Source organism: Acartia tonsa, chromosome 6, assembly GCF_053477335.1.
Source record: "Acartia tonsa isolate MP-2025a chromosome 6, ASM5347733v1, whole genome shotgun sequence".
Lineage (NCBI taxonomy): Eukaryota > Metazoa > Arthropoda > Copepoda > Calanoida > Acartiidae > Acartia > Acartia tonsa.
The window spans coordinates 28,046,510-28,065,788 of record NC_137265.1 but is presented as its reverse complement, the minus strand read 5'-3'; the positions used below and the strand labels follow the sequence as shown (position 1 = coordinate 28,065,788).

Below are 19,279 nucleotides of genomic sequence, written 5' to 3'. Positions count from 1 at the left end.
TCAGAGTCCAAAAATCTGGACTTAGCCTAAAAAAATACCTTGTCAAATTTTACTAACTTTTTGGTAAAAATTGACCAAATTGCGTTTTTTTGTCTAAGTCCGAAAATTCGGACTTAACCTGAAAAATAGAGTTGTAAAATTGACCACATTTTTGGTAAAACTTCCAAAAGTGGTAAAATTAAAAAAAAAAAAAAAATTTAAATTTAGGCTTCATTGTATAGAAGTCATTATTTTAAAGTACTACAACTGATTATGAAGAGCTGTTTTTAATTTAAAACACAAAAAACGGGTTTTTTTGTTTCGTCAAATTTTACAAAAAAAATGGTAAAATTTGACTAATTTTTTGGCTAAAATTTTTGCTGGTAAAATTTACCACGAAACTGGTATATTTTACCAGGTTGACCAGCTTTACCACTTTTCTGGTAAAACGATTTTTTTTTCTGGTATTTCGTAGAACCTGGGTTCCCAACTTTTGCAATGTGTCTGATATAGTGGTAATATTATCAAAAAGTATAAATGACTCAGGCAATTTACTATAAATTGTACATTCATATAATTTAAGTTTAATTTGCAGTTTAATGTCCCCTCCCTCCCTGAGTAAGAATGCTTTATCCTAATTAATTTATGGCTGGCATAATGATTTTGAATCAATTATCGTCCACACTTATTGAATTTAACCAACTAAAGAATTTTTTATCCAATCTTAACCAGACAAATGCCATCTAGCTAAAAAAGATGCGTAGATTTCATTTCTGGCAACCAGAAAATCCGCATAAATCGAATTAATGAGATCCAAAAAAGTTTCATTAAAAAAAACCTTGCACCAAAAATAACAAACAATAATTATAACGACGACTTAGTTTCTTTTTCCTGTTTAATTCGAATATTGAAACTAATTTTCAGGCATGCATGTTTGTTGGTATAGTACTTTTTTTAAAGAAACCAAAATACAGACATATTTAAAACTACGAAATTGTATATTAGTTACTAGAAAGATTATATTTTTTTCTTGCTTTAAAACAACTTTTTGTACATAAAAACCCGTAATGTCTTCATTATTGACACAAACATGCATGCTGTATAGTTTTAAAAAATTTAGTCAAATAAAATACCTGATTAGAATACAAAGCAAGAAATAAAGGTTATCAACTCCCTATGAGCTTTTAGTGTTAAATAGAATTATTAATAAGAATAAAAGAGTTTCAAAAAATAGTAAAATAACAAAATGTTAGGGGAATTGTTAATATTAAATCAATCAAAAAATGTTTTACATTCTTATAATTAATTTCAATAAAACATATATATGCTCAAGAAAGGTTATTTATAATTATGAATTCTACCAGACTAAAATATAAAAGGGGAAATAGTTTAGGAAGACGACACAAAATGATTTTAAAAATTACTTATTTTTATCTTTTTATTAATCTTTAACAATTTTAATGTTTTTATTATGTAAATATATAAAGTATTATTCAAACTTAAAGGATTTAATCTTTTTCTTTGTAATTTATATGTCTAAACAGTGTAAAAATGAAGTTCTTAATTACGAATTTTCAAATCATTTGATTTTAATACAGTTTATTATAGAAATAAAGAATAATTTCAACAACAAAAATTGCTACAAAAAGGCTTACTGTATTATTAAACTGACTTAATTGTATAATTGCATTCATTTTGTTTATTTACCTTGAAAAATGAGTGTTTAAGTGCTGCATTGGTTAAAATCAAACCTAAAAGTGCTCTTTATTAAGTAACAGAGTGAAAAAAATATATACCTTGTTTTATAGTTTTTAATCTCTTTTTTTATATATTTTTATCTGATATGTATATCAATATTTAAAAGTATCTATTTCATTAGATATTCATACTTTGCTAAAACGTCTTGGTTACTTTTTGCACTATATTTGCTCTAAAAAGGATTCTTTATCTGACTTCTACATTTAAAATGAAAGATTTTATCCCAATTATTATGTTGACTGTAGAAAAAAAAAGTCCTAAACTCATAGATAATAAACTTTCATAAAAGATTTATTTCAGAATATGTCATTTAGGGCATAAAATTAATTTTGCAAATTAACATTGCAAATGTTTGCCAATAACTTTTAAAAATGATTTCTGCGGATTTTCTAATTTACATGGGTGTTTTCTACACATTTTCCCCTTTCTAAAAATACCTTCCTCTTAAAGATTGGCTTCCGGAAAGTATATACTTTCCAAATATGATATGTGCGTCTAAACCCAAATTTTGATAAAAAAAAAGTAATTATGATGCTTATTGGTAGACACACGTAATTTGCAAGGGTATTTCCTTTCCAACATTTACAAGAATTTATTATTTATTTCTAAGAAATTCACTAAAACACTATCATAAAAAAAATATTTGAACGTAAGAATTCACTGGAAACCACAACCAATCTTAATTATTCGTAAAAAGCAGTTTCTAGTTTACCCATAAAGATTTCTAGCCCCGTGGGGCGCTAGCCTTTAGGGACTGTTTTAAAATTATCCTACTTAACCCATCCTAGCCAAATTAAAAAAGGCACCACAAATACTTTTTTTAATCATGATTTTTGGCTTTATGTCAAATGAATTTAAGACAAGCGAAGCTTTATGTAAAATGATCCATTATGAAAAATTTATTTATGAAATATGTATACGACGACAAAAATAGATATGAAACAAATACAAATGATTTTTTTCAAAGTAGTTATGATTTTTTGAATTTATTTTATGAAAATTTTTTATTTAACATGAAATTAAATTATGATGAGAAATCAAATAAGATTGGTATGAAGTGATACAAATATAACTTAATTTATGTCATTAAAAGATATGAAAAATGATTTATGACAAGTGTGAATGATATAGCAGTTTTTAGGAGGTACGGAAAGTGTCATAATTGACATCATTAAAATATGTCTAAATCCATCTCTTTTTCAAGGGTTTCCTTTCCCACTTCTCTTTTCATTCTATCTTTTTATACGTATTTTTATGACGTCACACATGACACTTACCATATCTCACAGTTCTTACCTTCTGTACGACACAATAATTGCCCGTCTCTGCGTCAAGAGTTGCTTTGGATAGGTCTATGTTGAGCTGTGCCTGAGCAAGGGAAGCTAAGCACCCAAACATCACCATCATAACCCTGACACCAGACATCTGAAAACAAAAATAGCAATTTTATCTAACATTATATAACATTGGTCTATTTATTAAAACAATTTATATTTTATAATAATGTTTTCATATTAATTGGCTTAATAACTTTGGGGACTTTTATTGAGTTTTGGTTGGTTGGGTCATTTAGTTGAGTATCTTATTCTTCACGTTTCAACCACCGATTGTAATTTATAGAAGAGGTAATTTTGTGTAGCATCATTGAGTATTTACATCAATTTATCGGCAATTGTCTTATCCCTTTAGATCCCTGTATTATATTCTGCTTATAAGTCCATTACAAGGCCTAATTTGTTCTTTTCTACGAGGAAGCTTTTTTAAGTGTAGAGGGATGGTTTATATCTATTTGTTTGAATGTTAGGTCAACGAATTAAGAAATGGAGTTTTATAAAATTAAAACTCCCTTTAATTTTTTTAAGAATTTAAATACGGGGGAAGGGATATGTCCCTCTTAAGGCGTTTACCCTAAATGTGAAAGATGGTGGTTCAAAAAACATAACAACAGTAATATATAAAAACATAGTTTTAATATTAGGTTTCGGGTTAAAATTTATAAAATGCTTAATGCATTTTTATTTACCATTAAAATATCTTTTTACAATCTAAGATGCTAAAAAAAAATTTTTGGCCCTCCCTAATTCTTTGTTTAGTTGTGAAAAAAAAAGTTTCTTTATTAACCCTAATTACAAATTCAGTTTTATTATCTAGAAGAGTTTTTAAAACTGCATAATTGGCATCTGTAGAAGAATATTTGTATAATTGTCCAAATAATATTGTAGCTATTTCACTTTTAAAGCCTAAACAATGCAACCCAGCCCTAAAAGTATGTTTATACAAAGACAATAATTTGAAAGTTTTAAAAACTTAAAGTCAGCTTTTTTGTCCATATAAAGCACAGCAATTTTTAAATACAAACATTTCTTATTAGAAATAAAGAGTAAAATTTTAAACATAAAAAAGAAAAATCTACAATATTTTGCGTGTTATTGTTAATAAATCTTTAAATATGAATATTTATAAGGCAGTAATTTATTTGAAATATATGTAATTTCTTTCTTAATTTTCATGCAAAGAAACAATAAATTAGTAGTTTTTTGCCAACTTTATCAGTCAGACGTAAATAAACCTTATTTCTAGAGTAGCTAGCTTTAAATTTTACAACAATACAACTATGTTTCTGCTAAATTGTTGCAACACAGTCAAAAGAATTAAAGTTAATATTGAATCCCCCCCCCCCAAAAAAAAAGAGACACAAAGCAAAGTAAATCATTTTTGGTTCATTTGTCAATTTTTAAACGCGCCTTCAGATTTGTGTGATGTTTACTTTTTCAAAGCGAGGCTTTTCTTCTGTCTGTTAATCCTTATGTCTGTAGTTAGCGTAAAGCTCTTTTCGTTAATTTAGGCATGGTGTAATTGTCATATTGATTTCAAACTTTGCATGGTGTTTCTGTAACAGTTAGGTAAGATTTAGATAACGTAGCAACTCTGTAGTAGTTACCAGAAGGTCCGTAAATAAATAAACAATGCTGATTTATTATTTTTTTGTGTGATTTGATTTTCCCATTTATCTGATTTTATGAATAATGATTCCTAGAATTACAAAGTATAATGTGTACAGAGTGTCATCTTCATAATAAAGTCCTAAAAATGTGAGTAAGTATAGTCAAAAACAAATTTTAGCAATTTAGCAACAATTTATTTTAGACTATTTTTTGATATTCTGCTTATTCAGTTGGAACAAAATACAAGTTCGTGGTAATTTTCGTTTGTTCAATCGTCTAATTTTAAAGCTTTATTTTTTGGAAATTATAATCCTCGTTTTAAATTAAAAGAAATGGTATTTTTAATCTTTAGAAACTGCTAATATAAAGGCTAACATGGATAATTTTGTTCAAGAGCAGCGAAAAGATAACCAATTTACATTCTTAGATAAAAGTAACATGATCTGTATATGTTTGTCTGTCTGTACAAAGGGATCTACTAAACGGATATGGTTCTTCCAGTGCAGCTTTTCAACTATATGGGGGAGGGAACCACCACCGTCCCACAAGAAATTGTCTCTAGAAAAAATTACATCTTCCCAAAATATATTTTTCTTTTAATACAAAAATTGAAAGTTGGGGGACAAAAGGGTAAACTTTCCCTTCAACTATCCCAAGTACCCCAAGAGGCCTCTAGAAGGGTAGGTATAAGTTTAAGATAAAAAGACTAATGTACATAGCTTAGATAAAAAAATCAAATTAATTTCAATAATTTTTTTTTGTATGATTAACTAGAATGTCTTTACTGGCAATTGATTTATATGGATGTGTTTATTTGTTTATTTATATGCTTTGACTATAGAGATAAAAAAAGATGATCCCACATTACCAAGGTGGTCCGTGTTAAGGTGTAATACAAATCATATAATGATAAGAATCTGTTTATGAGCCAATAATCTCTTTCTAAAGTGGAGTTTTACCTATAGTGTAACATTGATTATGACACTAAGTTTTCATGCTATTCAATTGTTATTATTGATGTTTGTGGGCCCAGGCTATATTTATGATCTCGTTACAAAGTCAATCACAAGTCACAAATGTTAATATCAGTGCAAGAAGTATAACACTTGCCTCATAGTTTAGTCATATAAGTCTTAAAAGTAACCAAGCGACGCAATAATTATTATGATTCTTATTTTAATGATATCTATAATCACATTTTGTGTAAATATCCGAAATATCTGATGAACATCCACTTCACAATCTTAAAAAACAAAATTATTTCTTTTGTAGATTATAATTATTAGTTGAAAATTTTAAACACTAATGGTTCTACACCAAATAATCAAGACTAATCAAAGCTTCCAAAGTTCAAATCCAATAAATGACAGAACGTACATTTGAAACATTGGGGACGAGTAAAATTTACAGTCCAATGTCCCCTCCCTCACTTTATATTAGCGCGACTCTAGTTGATAGATTTTGATATTTGTTGGGAAGAGACATAAACGTGAGCCTCTTGTATGTTTATCACATGCCATTTACTCATTATTCACGGCCAAGAACTTGGGTATATGGCAGTTTTCTAGAGCGAATATTGTATTATTTCATTCTATGTATTGGTTTTGTTTGTATAAGATCCCCAAATATACGATTTTAGACTTAATGAACTCTTACTATTACTGCCTAGTTAATTAAAAAGTAAATAAAGTAAATGTTTATTTGAAAGTAATAAGATATGTGTCTGTCTGTCTGTGTACCAAAGAAACTGTGGACCACTGACCCGATATGGTTCTGCTTTATATAATGAAGCTTCTCATAGGTCCTGGAAGGTTTATATCTATATTGAGGGAGGGAACCACAACACGCAAGAGAAAGAATATTGGGAAGAATATTTTAAAAACTGCATTGATAAACAGTATTGCACTTAAATAATTCGCTGATACGCACATGTTGGTATTTATATTCTACTTATAGGCAATACATAACTATCATTATTATATACCTTTCATAAAGCAACATAGACAAACATCCTTTAAAAGATTTTAACTACAAAATTTTGTCTTATTTGTTTTAAAATAAATTTTTTGTAAATCTTTCCAAACATTACATTAATACAGAATGCTTGTATAAGGCATACAAAGCTTCGTTTATAATAAAAACATAAAAATTTTAATCTTATTAATGATTTTTTTTGTTTTCAGAACGCTTTTCCCTAATTTTGAAATATTTAAACCTATTAATGGGGAGGGTGAGATAATTTATAAAAGGATATAGCACTACATTTGTTTGTATTATGTACTATTTGGTTTTACTTATAATGCTATTATTCATCGCGATAAAACTAATTTGCTTTTATTTAGTTTAATAATATATAACTTACTAGCGGTTGCGCCCCTAGCATCTAGGGTATCTGAATTCAAAAGGGGAAAGCAGAAAAGGCCTTAAACCTTCTCAAGACTCAAAAATGAAAATAAATAGCCCAAAACCATCCCTGAAGCGACTTACAGCCCTATCTATGTATAATATTTGAAGTACCCTACACCCTTAAGTATCATATTTGAAGTACCCTACACCCCTATGAATAAGATTTGAAGTACCTTACACCCCTATGCATAAGATTTGAAGTACCCTACATCCCTATGCATAAGATTTAAAATACCCTACATCCCAATGCATAAGATTTGAAGTACCCTACAAAACTATGTATTATATTTGAAGTACCCTACACTGCTTTGATCCACTGATCGTCGTGTCGTTTAGAATGTTTCTTTTATTTGTCCACGCCTAGTTTTTTTTCTTTATAATGTTTAAATACCTTTATAGGATAAAGGGATTATGAATTATTTTTCGCCCAGTAAAAAAAACTAATGAAAGGGGGCGATATGTCCATCTGTCTGTCTGTACCAATATATGTATTTCGCTACCCACAGAACCGAGTTGGTTTTTTCTTCTCTGGAAAGCTTAGCAGGTTTTTGACTATTTTGGAGTAGGATATGTCAAATTGCCAATTAAAATAACCCTTCACAAAAAAATCAAATAATATCTATGTCAGTATAATATGAACACAGAGAAACTTTATTTAAAATTCAAAAAATAAATGATGCAAAATATCCCTGAAAACCCTGAACGATATTATGATAGTCTCTTCTCCGCGTGTGTTACGGTACATTTTATCCAGGAATCTTAAGAGATAAGACAATAATACAACGCAAACTGATAAACAAATACTCTGTAGATTAAAATTATTGGTTCAAAAGTTTGGATACGTATATTATGAGCCAACTAATTAAATAACGTGATTATTAAACTTTGGGTACATTCGGGTACATTTTAGTTGAATGTCCCCTCCCTCCCTGGCTTTATCTTTATGTTGTCCCAATATTCAAATATTATGTCGAACTTTTATCTTTACATTTCTAACTCTTTTAACAAGTTAGGTATGTCGCGCAGCTACTCTTTCATTCTTTTATCCTTTGTAGGTCAGTAATAATTACGTCAGACTAGTTAAGAATGAATGGTAGATACAAGTTTCTAGTAGTAAAGATTTAGAAATGTACGTGCTTTCACTTTAAACTAACTTTAGACCAACTTTACGGCATCTCCCCTCCATATTTCAAAATTATTAAAGAAATAGTATACATCTCACTCATTATGGCTATTAAAACCTTTACTTAACCTAACCTAACCTAACAAAAATAAGAATCAAAACACGTTTCGTTGTTTGAAGTCCATATACAATGTGAAGGAAACTTTCAATGCCATTATTAGACTATCGTTATGCTAGAATGCCAATAAAATGTCAGTCATGTGATTTAAAGTACAAAATACCAATGGTTGAAACTATGAACGTGCAGAATGGGGTGCCCTGGGGGCATGTACAAACCCACGCCCCCCTTAAAACAAGATTTTAGAAAGCACCAGTCCCCTAAGTTTCTTGGTAAAACCCTGTTCATGCCACTGGTTGAACATTGGTAATTTTAAAAGTGCTCATTCTTGTTATTAAAATATCAAAAACTTTATCTACAAATCTACAATCCAAGATAGAAACAAAAACATCTTTTGTTTTACATTCTTCAATCCTTTTTTTTGTATATTTAGTTTAATTTTCTAATTTTAGGTTCAGTTATGTTTGATAGGACTAAAAATTACAAAAATACACACAATTAAAAAGCGGGTTGATATTGAAATATTTGTAAATAAAGACAGATATTAACAAGGATGATTTTGTCTGAAAGCAGTGCAGCCAACCAAACAATAGTTTTCATAAAAAGAAATAATAAAGGATTTTTTTGAAAGTTTATTTAGGTACTTGTATACGTTTAAAGGGGAATTTAATTGATTTAATTAAGAAATAAACAGCTAGCTTAAAACCATTTTGATACAATTTTAAGAATGCTTCCTTTTAAGTCTTAAGAAGAATCAACACTAAATTATTAATTTAAAAAGCTGTGAAGATCGCATTAATTAACATACTATGAGATACGGACATACCCTAGTTACAGAGTAGCTGCGCCACTAAAAAGCGGGCTGATCTTGAGATGTGCGCCTACAAAGACATACATTAAAATGCAGGATTAAATACCTAACTGGGGCTATAATTAAACTCCAATTCATATGTGACACTCATTATTAGGCGCACATCTACTCTATAACTAATCGTTTGTCCAACGGACTTCTGTTTGTAATTTTCATGTTATTGACGCATTTTAAAAATTTAGAATTTCGAATCATTGCTGAAATAAAACATGAATATCTAACGAAAATGTATATTTGGTGCTTTTTTGACAATACCTTTCAAAAAACAGACGGACGGGCAGACGGACAGACATTATTGATGAAAATCATAAGGAGGATAAGCCACAAAAAAAATCAGAATAAAAATCTAGCATTTTGTTGCACTATTTTCATCTAATTATGCTTCCTATGGATATAATTATCATTGTCTTAACATGTGCCTCTACTAAAGTAGAAATAGTAATTTGTATTCATTTAGGTGACAGTTCTTTAGTTGAACTAAATCAGTTATGTAACATCAGAGTTTAAGGCTACAAAAGACACAATTTACTGTGATTTAATTAAAGAGCCACCTATTATCCTAAAACCACACACGCTAACATAATGGTTGATATACTTATATTTAAATCTTTTTGGGGGGTTCGGTTTCTAAAATATTTATATGAAATAAAATTAGGAGTTTATACTATTTTTCCTAGCCTAAAACCTGTCCATCACTATAATAAATCTTCCCTTCAATTAAATGTTTATAAAAAGTTTAAAGATAACTATTTTTCAGATGAGTTAATACTGAGCCCATGACCTCTATACTTTACAGGAGACCCTTACATTATCATAGTTATGTGATGTGTCTTTTCTTCCACACATGTGTTACATTATTATTAACTAGTTGCTTGGCCCCAAACCTCTAGAGGAGAGAGAAAGATATCGAAAAAAAAGACTAAAACCACCAAAAGACATGAAGCTCTCCAACCAATTATGTCCAAAGGTTCTGAGATCTTTAGTTCAGACTAAAATTTATAATACTTCATAATATAGGATTATGCAGAATAATACAAAAGTAAAAAAACTGCTTCTACCCATTTTAAATAAAAATAAACACCATCTTTAATTAATTTACAATGTGTTTTTTAGCAACTTTAAACCCCTATGCGGATGTGATAATGTGTGGAAGTGAATCCACACTGAGTTATGATGGTCTATTTGTTTAATCATATCCCCTCCGCCCCGCTCCCCTTCCCCTTTACCTCTGGTATATTTTTAAGTGCAGCCCTTTATAATGAGGGCACGTCCGTAAGTTCGTTGGTCCGTTCGTTCTAGGTTACTCAAAGATTTTATGGAAAGCAATGAGATTGTTTATTAATACTTTCTTGGGAGGGCGGAGGTAACCTTCCCTTAAATTGTTGAAAACCTTTCCATGACCTAGAAGAAGCTTAACTGTAAAGTAGAACCACAACGCGTCGGTCCAACGGTTAGCGTAATCTTAGGGTATAAACAAATAGACAACCTATTACTTATCTCTAAGGTTTGTTTAACAGTAACTATTGGGTTGTATGTATATAATATAATTATCCTTGTTAACTAATAATAAACCTTCTCTTTTTAACCTTTCTCATTTTTAAAACATAAAGCAACGTCGTATCTTAGTTATTTTGAGTAAAGTAGTTTTTATGCGTGCATTTTTGCCTTTTAAACAAATAGTAAATTTAACAAGAACAGTTAAGCAAAAAAAAGAATTTCAGTTAAAGATAAATTTAACATTAAATTTAAAGGAGGGGAGGGGCAAAAAATAAGTTTACTCTTTACATACTTAAGGAACACGATTTAAAAGACATATTTTAATTATAGAGAAACGATGTACTTAATACATATTTAACCATTAAAAGCTAAAATACAATTGTGTTATTTAAATGTAAAAAGACAAATTCGCTATTCAAAATTAAATAAACGATGCGATGCTAAATTTTGTTATTCACACTTTGTTGATATAAATAAAACCACATTATCAATAAATCTTTGTTTGAGGCTTTCCCTCAAATAAAATCTTAAGCATTGAAAACACCCCCAATCAACTTATTTTTTTTTAAATTGAAAATATGTAAGGGAGATTTTATATTTTTTGCCAGTTTAGCGTTTTAGAACAAAAAAGAGATAAGCTAAGATTATCTAAAAACTTTTTTTCTTGGTGCATGATTAACTTACAAATTGACGGACATACCCAAAGTATAGAACAGCAACGCTACTAAAAATGTTCCTTTAAACCTCATAAAAATGCAATTATGCTTTGTAAAGGCATGTTTGAACACATGTATATATGAAAATATATGCCTTCCGAAATCTGCTCATATTTCACTCTTTTTAAAGCCTTTACTTATACACATCCTTTGTTTGTATAAGTGGCGCTATTCTTCAAGTAGGGACATTTGTAGGTAAAGCCGCTAATCATCTTATGCTATAAGAATGTCTACATATATGTAAACTTCAGATAAATTAGCTATTAAAACAAAATAATGATACAAATGTATCTATGACTTCTTTTTAACAATGGTTTATAGAAAAATAGCTGAAAACCTGCCTAGAACCTATATAAGGCTTTCCTTGTCATGGTGTATTTAGTGAATTCAGTCATAAGCGAGATTTTAGAGATCACAAAAACATATTCGTACTGTTTTGTATTCTAGGATTCTAAATAAATAGTCGACATCCAATGTGAAAATTATATACCAACTCGATGCATTATAAATTTAGTAAGGATTTCTATGGATTTTAGTTTTCTTGGTTTTTTTCTGTCATGAGCTTAATTTGGTTGTAAAGTAGGCTTGGATGGTAATAGGACATGGAAACATGTTTTAAATGCATCTAGTGTTCTTCATTGCTTAGATTAATTAATTACTTTCCTCAGCTACAATTATGTCAACAAAAGACTAAGTAATTATTGTAGTAGCGTTATATGGCAGAAAAGGTAAATGGAGAAAATTACTAAAAATTCAAACATGTGATGTCATAAAAATGAGGGAGATGAGAGGAGAAGTGGGAAAGAAAACCCCTAAAAAAGAGTTGGATAATCACTCATTTTTATGACGTCACACGTCTGATTTTTGAGTGACTTTCTCCATTTATTTTTTATTTGTCCGTTAAGATCTCGTTAACCACTAAAAACGAAAGGTTCAACATTTTGGGGAAACTATATATTGATACCAGAATGGTTTTATGCTATTAAATTGTTGAATCTAAATCATATAATAGTTATTTTACTCCCCTCCCTCTCCTAAATGCTAGCAGCGAAGCTGCTAGTTTAAATACTATTATTGTTGATTAAACTGTCCTTGTTTTAAGAAAGATTTAAAAAGGCAAGTAAAACTAACTGCACAAATAATAAACAATGCTTTATTTATGGAATGTATTATCATGGAGTGTATTTTCACAAATTACATAGTTAACAAAATCTCAACAAGGGTGACAACATCCATAAAAGCGAAGCTTTGATACGGTAGGACAAATGAACTTTAACTCTTGTAGAGTCTTAGAACTGAATAAGCAAAATATAAATGTATAAATTTTCACAAAACTTAAAAAATGTTATCACATAAAAATTTTTTTAAATAAAGTTAAAAATCAAACTGTTATAGGAATCATCCTGCTAATATTGAAATCGTTAGGACGGCGGGACCTATAGAAAAGCATCGCCTTTAGAACGGATAATTAAGTTCATACAAACGAAAATGTTTAAATTTAGTTCAGGGCTCGGCAGACGCACAGCCACTTCTTAAGCCTAAGCTGTTTACAGCCTCCCTATTTGTAATCTAAAAATCTAGCTGTGCATTTTTATTATCCATATTCGCAGCCAGCTATCTTAGACCACTGAAGAAAAAAACAACAGCCGATTATAAGACATTTAAATATGGAAAATATATAAACAGCCGATATTTTAAGCAAACCGCCTTAAATATTTTGGTTCGACCATAGCCAAAACTTCAGCCGTTTTTAATAAGCAATACAACAACCTACGGTTACAACAAACCTGATAATTTTTTTTAAAGAACACCAAAGCACTCACACCACAAAAAAGATTTCTAGAATTAAGATGTAATTTTTGTTAAAATAAGTTGAATATGTAATGTCTTTATAAGCATGATACTATCAAATTAGCGGTCTTTTATTCATCTCTTGACCCCTTGGAGTTATAATTCGTCGCGTACAGCGTAAAAAGAGTTTTTATCCATTTTCTCACAGATAAAGAAATGGGCAAATTAACATTTTTTGTCCCATAATTGAAAGTAGAAAGATTTCGTTTGAAGTTTAAGATCTTAAAGATGTTCATGCCAAGTGAGATTTGGTTTTCCTAGTAACCTTTTATAATTTAATGAAGTAGTTTTATGCTTGCAACCCCTAAGAGGCTAGGGTCTGTGTAGCTGTTAATAAATTGCATTGTGCAATTAAATTTCTTTTTTTACTGTTAACATTAATGGTCATTGCTATAATATACTATTGACAAGCTGCTATAACAGCTGTTAGCCTAATATTTATATCAACAATATGTTTTTTTTTTATGCTAGTACTCTTTTAACTAAATTTAAATTTTAAATATCTTCAAAAACCTTGACTTATTTAACACTTTAATTTTTTACTTGAAACAAAAATATTTTCGCACCTTCTCAACTACATTTACTTTCCTTGAATTTTTGGATTCCATGTCAAATTGACCAAGACCTTTAAAATATAATTAAAGAGCCATAGAATTGTATTTTATATTTGTATGTTTTTTTTATACATTTAAACAAGAATGACCGCATTCAGAAAAGCTAACCTCTCTACATAGTAATTATACTTATAACCCACTCTCTGCAGCCTCAAATTAAAAAAGAGGGATTGCCATATCTAGATCAGATTTAGACTTTCAGCTGATTTTTTAAATAAAAGGTCGATTCTTCTCAGACTTACAAGCACAAGCAGCTGCTTGGTACAAGTTTAGCTTTTAAGAGACCCTGTTGTTATTGATATGCAAGTTTTTGGGATGTTTAGTATACTAACCTAACTATAGAATTACTTTTCTTAGAGTCATACCTAATTTTCAAAGGAATAAATATACATTTATAAAATTAAATGTAAGGGCTGAAATATGTTATTTATAAAGCTGCCCAGTTTACCAAGATATACTTTCTTGTTTCAAGAATCTTTTTTGTAAGGCTTGCAATCGCTTTACAAATCTTTATATGCAAGGATTAAAACATAAATAAATGCATAACAAAAACGCAAATTGATTATATACACACATACTCACAGGATGTTAAATTAATTCATAACCTTAGTCACTTTTTACTATTCAATGAGTTCATGAATACATGGATAGTACAATAGAGGATAATCTAATCTGCCCCATTGTTTAGTTAATCTTATTTGATAGTAAAATTGAATTAGGATTTGAAGTGGTAGTCTGGTAGTAACTGAGTTCCAACTTCTCCACCAATAATCTAAACCTTGTATTAAAGGGTTATTATGGTTTAATTGGATTATAAATCTATCGTCACTTGTCCTATCCCTGTATCCTTTTCATATAAGATGGGGGAAAACTATCAGCTATTGTCCTCTCCCTTTCTGAAAGAATGCAATTATAAAAACATTAATGGCATCAATCCGTCTAGATATGTCAGTGGTGCAATGGTGGTCCTTCATTCAAGTGACATAATTGCAAATTATTAATGTAATAATCGCAAATATCATATTAGCAAACAGTAAAACCTCCCAATAACATAATAATATTTCTGAGAGGTGATGGGGAGGCTTAAGGTAAAAGCAAGGATTATTTTGTTGTTTTGTTGCTGTGGAAACAATTTTGTGGTTCTTATAGAATTCCGCTGACGTGATTAAATACGACTCGATGTTATTTGCATTGATCTTAATTGTATTCGAATTGAAACATCAGTAGATACAGGGTGGGGCAAATAAGACCGGACAAACTTTAAACGGCCATAGCGCCAAAACTACTTGACCAATCAGGACGTTTGACCACACTATAAAACGCTTAGGTAATGACCTTTTAGCACAAAAAAAAATTTGGACGGAGATAGACGTGTACACCGAGCTGGCCGCGCATATGTTCAACAAGGCAGATTCCAAATGCGCCGGTGGTTAATGCGCAAAATCATATAACGTAGGGTCCGATAGGGAAGGAGTTGGAATCTTGACCCCAAATTTTGTGGGTGTCTTAGGCTCATTGAGACACACATTTTGCCGTGTTTAAATCCATTTTAGCTCAATCCTAGCCGAAATGAGATCGATTTTTCAAGATTTTGAGCCTTAAGAAATCACAAACAGTAGGGCCCGACAGGGAAGGAGTTGGAAATTTGACCCAATAATTTTTGTGTGTCTTAAGCTCATCGAGACACGCATTTTGAATACTTAAAGTCCACTGTAGCTAAATCCTAGCCCAAATGAGAGCAAAAACATGGATTTTGTCAATTTGGCGGTTACTCATGTTCCTAAGGAAATGTGGCCTCCCAGCAGCCCGATCCTAATTCAATGGACTTTTGGGCTTAGGGCTACTTTGAAGCATGCACCAATAGACGTTCCCATACCACAAAGACCTCCCTCATTGCCACTATCAAGGAGAACTACGCCAGCTTGGACAGGTACATTTTGACCTGGACCTGCCGGCGGTTGAGGAGGCCGGTAGAGGCGGTGATTGAGGCTGGCGGCGATTTTGTTGAATTATCTACTAGTCATATACCTATTTTGCTTGCCAGTTTTTAAAATTCAATAAAATCTTTAAAATTGACGATTTTATGTTTATTTGTTTAGAAGTTAGAATTTGTCCGGTCTTATTTGCCCCACCCTGTATATATATATATGTACAGGGTGTTTTTTTAATAGGACAAAAGTATTGCTTAATATAACCCACTTGCCATTGACAGAAATTAATAATCTATATCTTAATTTCTTCATTGGGTTTGGACATTTTGTATAAAAAAATATATTTAGCGATTTTTAACGAATTATGCCTTAAAAACCGGTTTTTTCAAAGTATCTATTTTTGGAAGATTTTTGGATCATGCCCAATTTAAAGAGTGTGCAAAAATGCGTGCATTTTAAAAATCTAATTGCGCGGCTTGTGTTAATAGTAGAAAAATGTTACGCATACCGTTAGAATTGTCATAAACTCTAGTGTTTGGAAATATATGTATCATATTCATGCTATTTGTAGTGTAGAAGCTACGTTGGAAAATGTAAGAAAGGTTGAAAAGTTTTTAGTAAGTTAGTACATTTCATCAAATAGCTCGTATACTATACGTAGCACAGGAATATTTCTTAAACACCCAAAAACTAGAGTTTATAACGATTCTAACGATATGCATAACATTTTTCTACTATTAACATAAGCCGCGCAATTTGAATTTTAAAAATGCACGCATTTTTGCACACTCTTTAAATTGGTCATGATCCAAAATAGGTACTGGAATGGAAAAACCGGTTTTTAAAGCATAATTTGTTGAAAATTGCTAAATATTTTTTCTTATACAAAATGTCCCAACCCAATGAAGAAACTAAGATATAGATTATTAATTTCTGTCAATGGCAAGTGGGTTATATTAAGCAATACTTTTGTCCTATTAAATAAAAACACCCTGTATATATATATAATATATAAGTATTTTTAAAACAGACTGAAGTACAAAGTAAGTTACAGAGTAGATGTCATAGAAATCTTTACTTAAGATATTAAAATCACATATGAAAATGCAGTCAATTAACTATTTTTCCTCCGAGAGACTGGCTAGTAATTGATATCTTAGTGCAACTTAAACAGATAAATAGGTGTTCCTATCTATCTTAACGAATTGTGGTAGTTATATTTGATAATTGATTTTTCTTAAAACTCGAAGAAATAAAAATTTAATTTTGGGGTAAAAAATTAATTTGTACTACAAAAATAAAAGCTCTATTTTACCAAAACTAATTTTAACGGGTCGGTATTAATTAAAAGAAGTGGTGTGGGTGGGATAAAAACTAAACGGATGAATGGATCATTTAATTTGGCAAGACATGGATAGGTTTTAAAATTCATGTTATTAATAATTAGATACTTGTCAGGGAAAAAGAATAAAACTAATTTTTTAAACAATATTTTATTGACCAAAATTACCAAAAAAAAAATTTTGAAAAATAAAATTTGTATAAAAAGTTGATTTGTTGTATGTTTGTCTGTGTTTCTACTTTCATTAATAAACCAAATTGCTATAAAACAATAAGGAAATGTAACACAGAACTATGATATTTATATTTATCCCCTGATCTCTGATGGAACCCACGCCAGACTTAGTTTAGCCTAACCTCCAAACAATAGGTAATCAATGATAATAAGGTCACGACAATATAATCACAAATTAATTCTAATAAAGAAGCATCAACTGTTAATGGCTAATTAAGACCTTTTAGGAGGAAAAATAAATAAACTTTTTTAAATTTGCCCTTTTTTGGTGGTTGATTTAAACTATTTGTTTGCTGTTATTATATCAATGCAATTCCATTTTTATAATAGAGCTAAAAGTTAGAAAAAAAGGTTTTGTAAATAATAGTTTTTTTAGTTTTATCCTTAATGCTAACATAAATATTAGATAAATTAGCTTTCATATTTGTTACAAATAGTAAAAAAGATTTCTATAAGAAGTAGGATGTATGTATGTCTGCATGTTAAAACAGAAACTGATATCGTTATTTCAAACTAGTAAGGTTTTTTGTTTGAAGCAAAGGATCTCAGAAATGGCTGGTTGAATTGCTCTTCAAATTTCAGAGTTGCACCAAACATATGTAAGAGTGGTTTTAGGCTATTGTAGAGCCTCTTTAAGCTAGGGTTCTGCCAATAGTAAGATATAAACTAAATAAAAAATGTATTGAACTTTACAAAAGTACATATGATAATCATATTTAAATTATGAATCTAAAAGTATGAATACTATTAGTGAATGATATACATAACCAAAAAAAATGTTGTTAAATTCACAAACAATGGGCCATTTTTGTGTATATTATTTCTAGTTTAGCACTCCCTATAAATTAATTAGAATCCATTTCTACAATTTTAATAATAAATTATCATTATTTTCTTTGCCATTTTCCACCAACCCTTTTTTAATTTGCTTTGCATTCTATTTCAAATATTTTTCCTGACCCTTTAAAATACTTTTAAATATAGATGGGGGTATATTCTAAAATATTTTTAAAAATTCAATAATTTTGGCTTAATGGGGTTATTTTTATGTCGATAATAGAACCATAATATTGGGCTAGCAAGTGAGAAAAAAATGAATAATCTAAACTAAAGCTATGAAAATTACTATGACTAAAACTATTATTAAATATCCATTGGATTTTTTTTAGAATTAGAATCCAGTCCATGCTTGCAAAAAGAAAAGGCCGAGACGAACAAAAGGCCCACAAATTAGAAAATGATGACAACATTCATAAGTGGCAAAGCACAAAATATTTATGAAGGGACGAACGGATAAAGGATATGTAGAAAACAAAAAGAAAGAAAGATAATATGCAATAAATCATAAAAATCATGAAGCGTACCCTTTAAAAAGGATTTATGTCTTTAGATGAATTGCATAACCTACAGACTGACGGACCAGGTAAATTATATACTGTATGCTAATTGATACAGATAATTTCGACAAAACATTTTAGCTCTCTAACTTAAATACTAGCCGAAAAAATCGCATTCCTCTCATAGAGTTACGTATGGACTGAGAGACAAAGTGAATTATTTGGTGTAACTACTCTATAAAATGATATGTAAATGAAAGTGGTGTCATAATTTGTAGAGAGATTAGTTGGGGGCGCGGAATAGCTATTTACTGCCATAAATCTCAGCAGGGCGCATAATACTTTGGATTTTTTATTATTATTTTTGCAGCACGGCTACTCTAGAACTAGGCTATATCAATATTCAAAGTTTATAGTCCGGAAGGAGAGGGGACAATTAATTGTTTATAACACTAGTCCCTAAAGTTATATAATAACGTTTTCTTATTAGTTGGACTTTAGTGAATTTTGTTTGGTTGATTCATTCAGTTGAGTGTTCAAACGTTACAACCACTAAG

General features: G+C 30.0%; 1 protein-coding gene across 2 annotated transcripts in view; it reads right to left on the bottom strand.

Annotated features, from left to right (window-relative positions):
* LOC145322286 (uncharacterized) overlaps positions 1–19,279 on the bottom strand; it is a 118,649-nt gene that overhangs the window by 78,900 nt on the left and 20,470 nt on the right. For both annotated transcript variants that reach the window (XM_080164175.1, XM_080164176.1), the window contains exon 2: positions 3,034–3,162. In XM_080164175.1, coding sequence (XP_080020301.1) covers positions 3,034–3,162 — 129 coding nt within the window. The remainder of the gene's footprint in view (positions 1–3,033; positions 3,163–19,279) is intronic.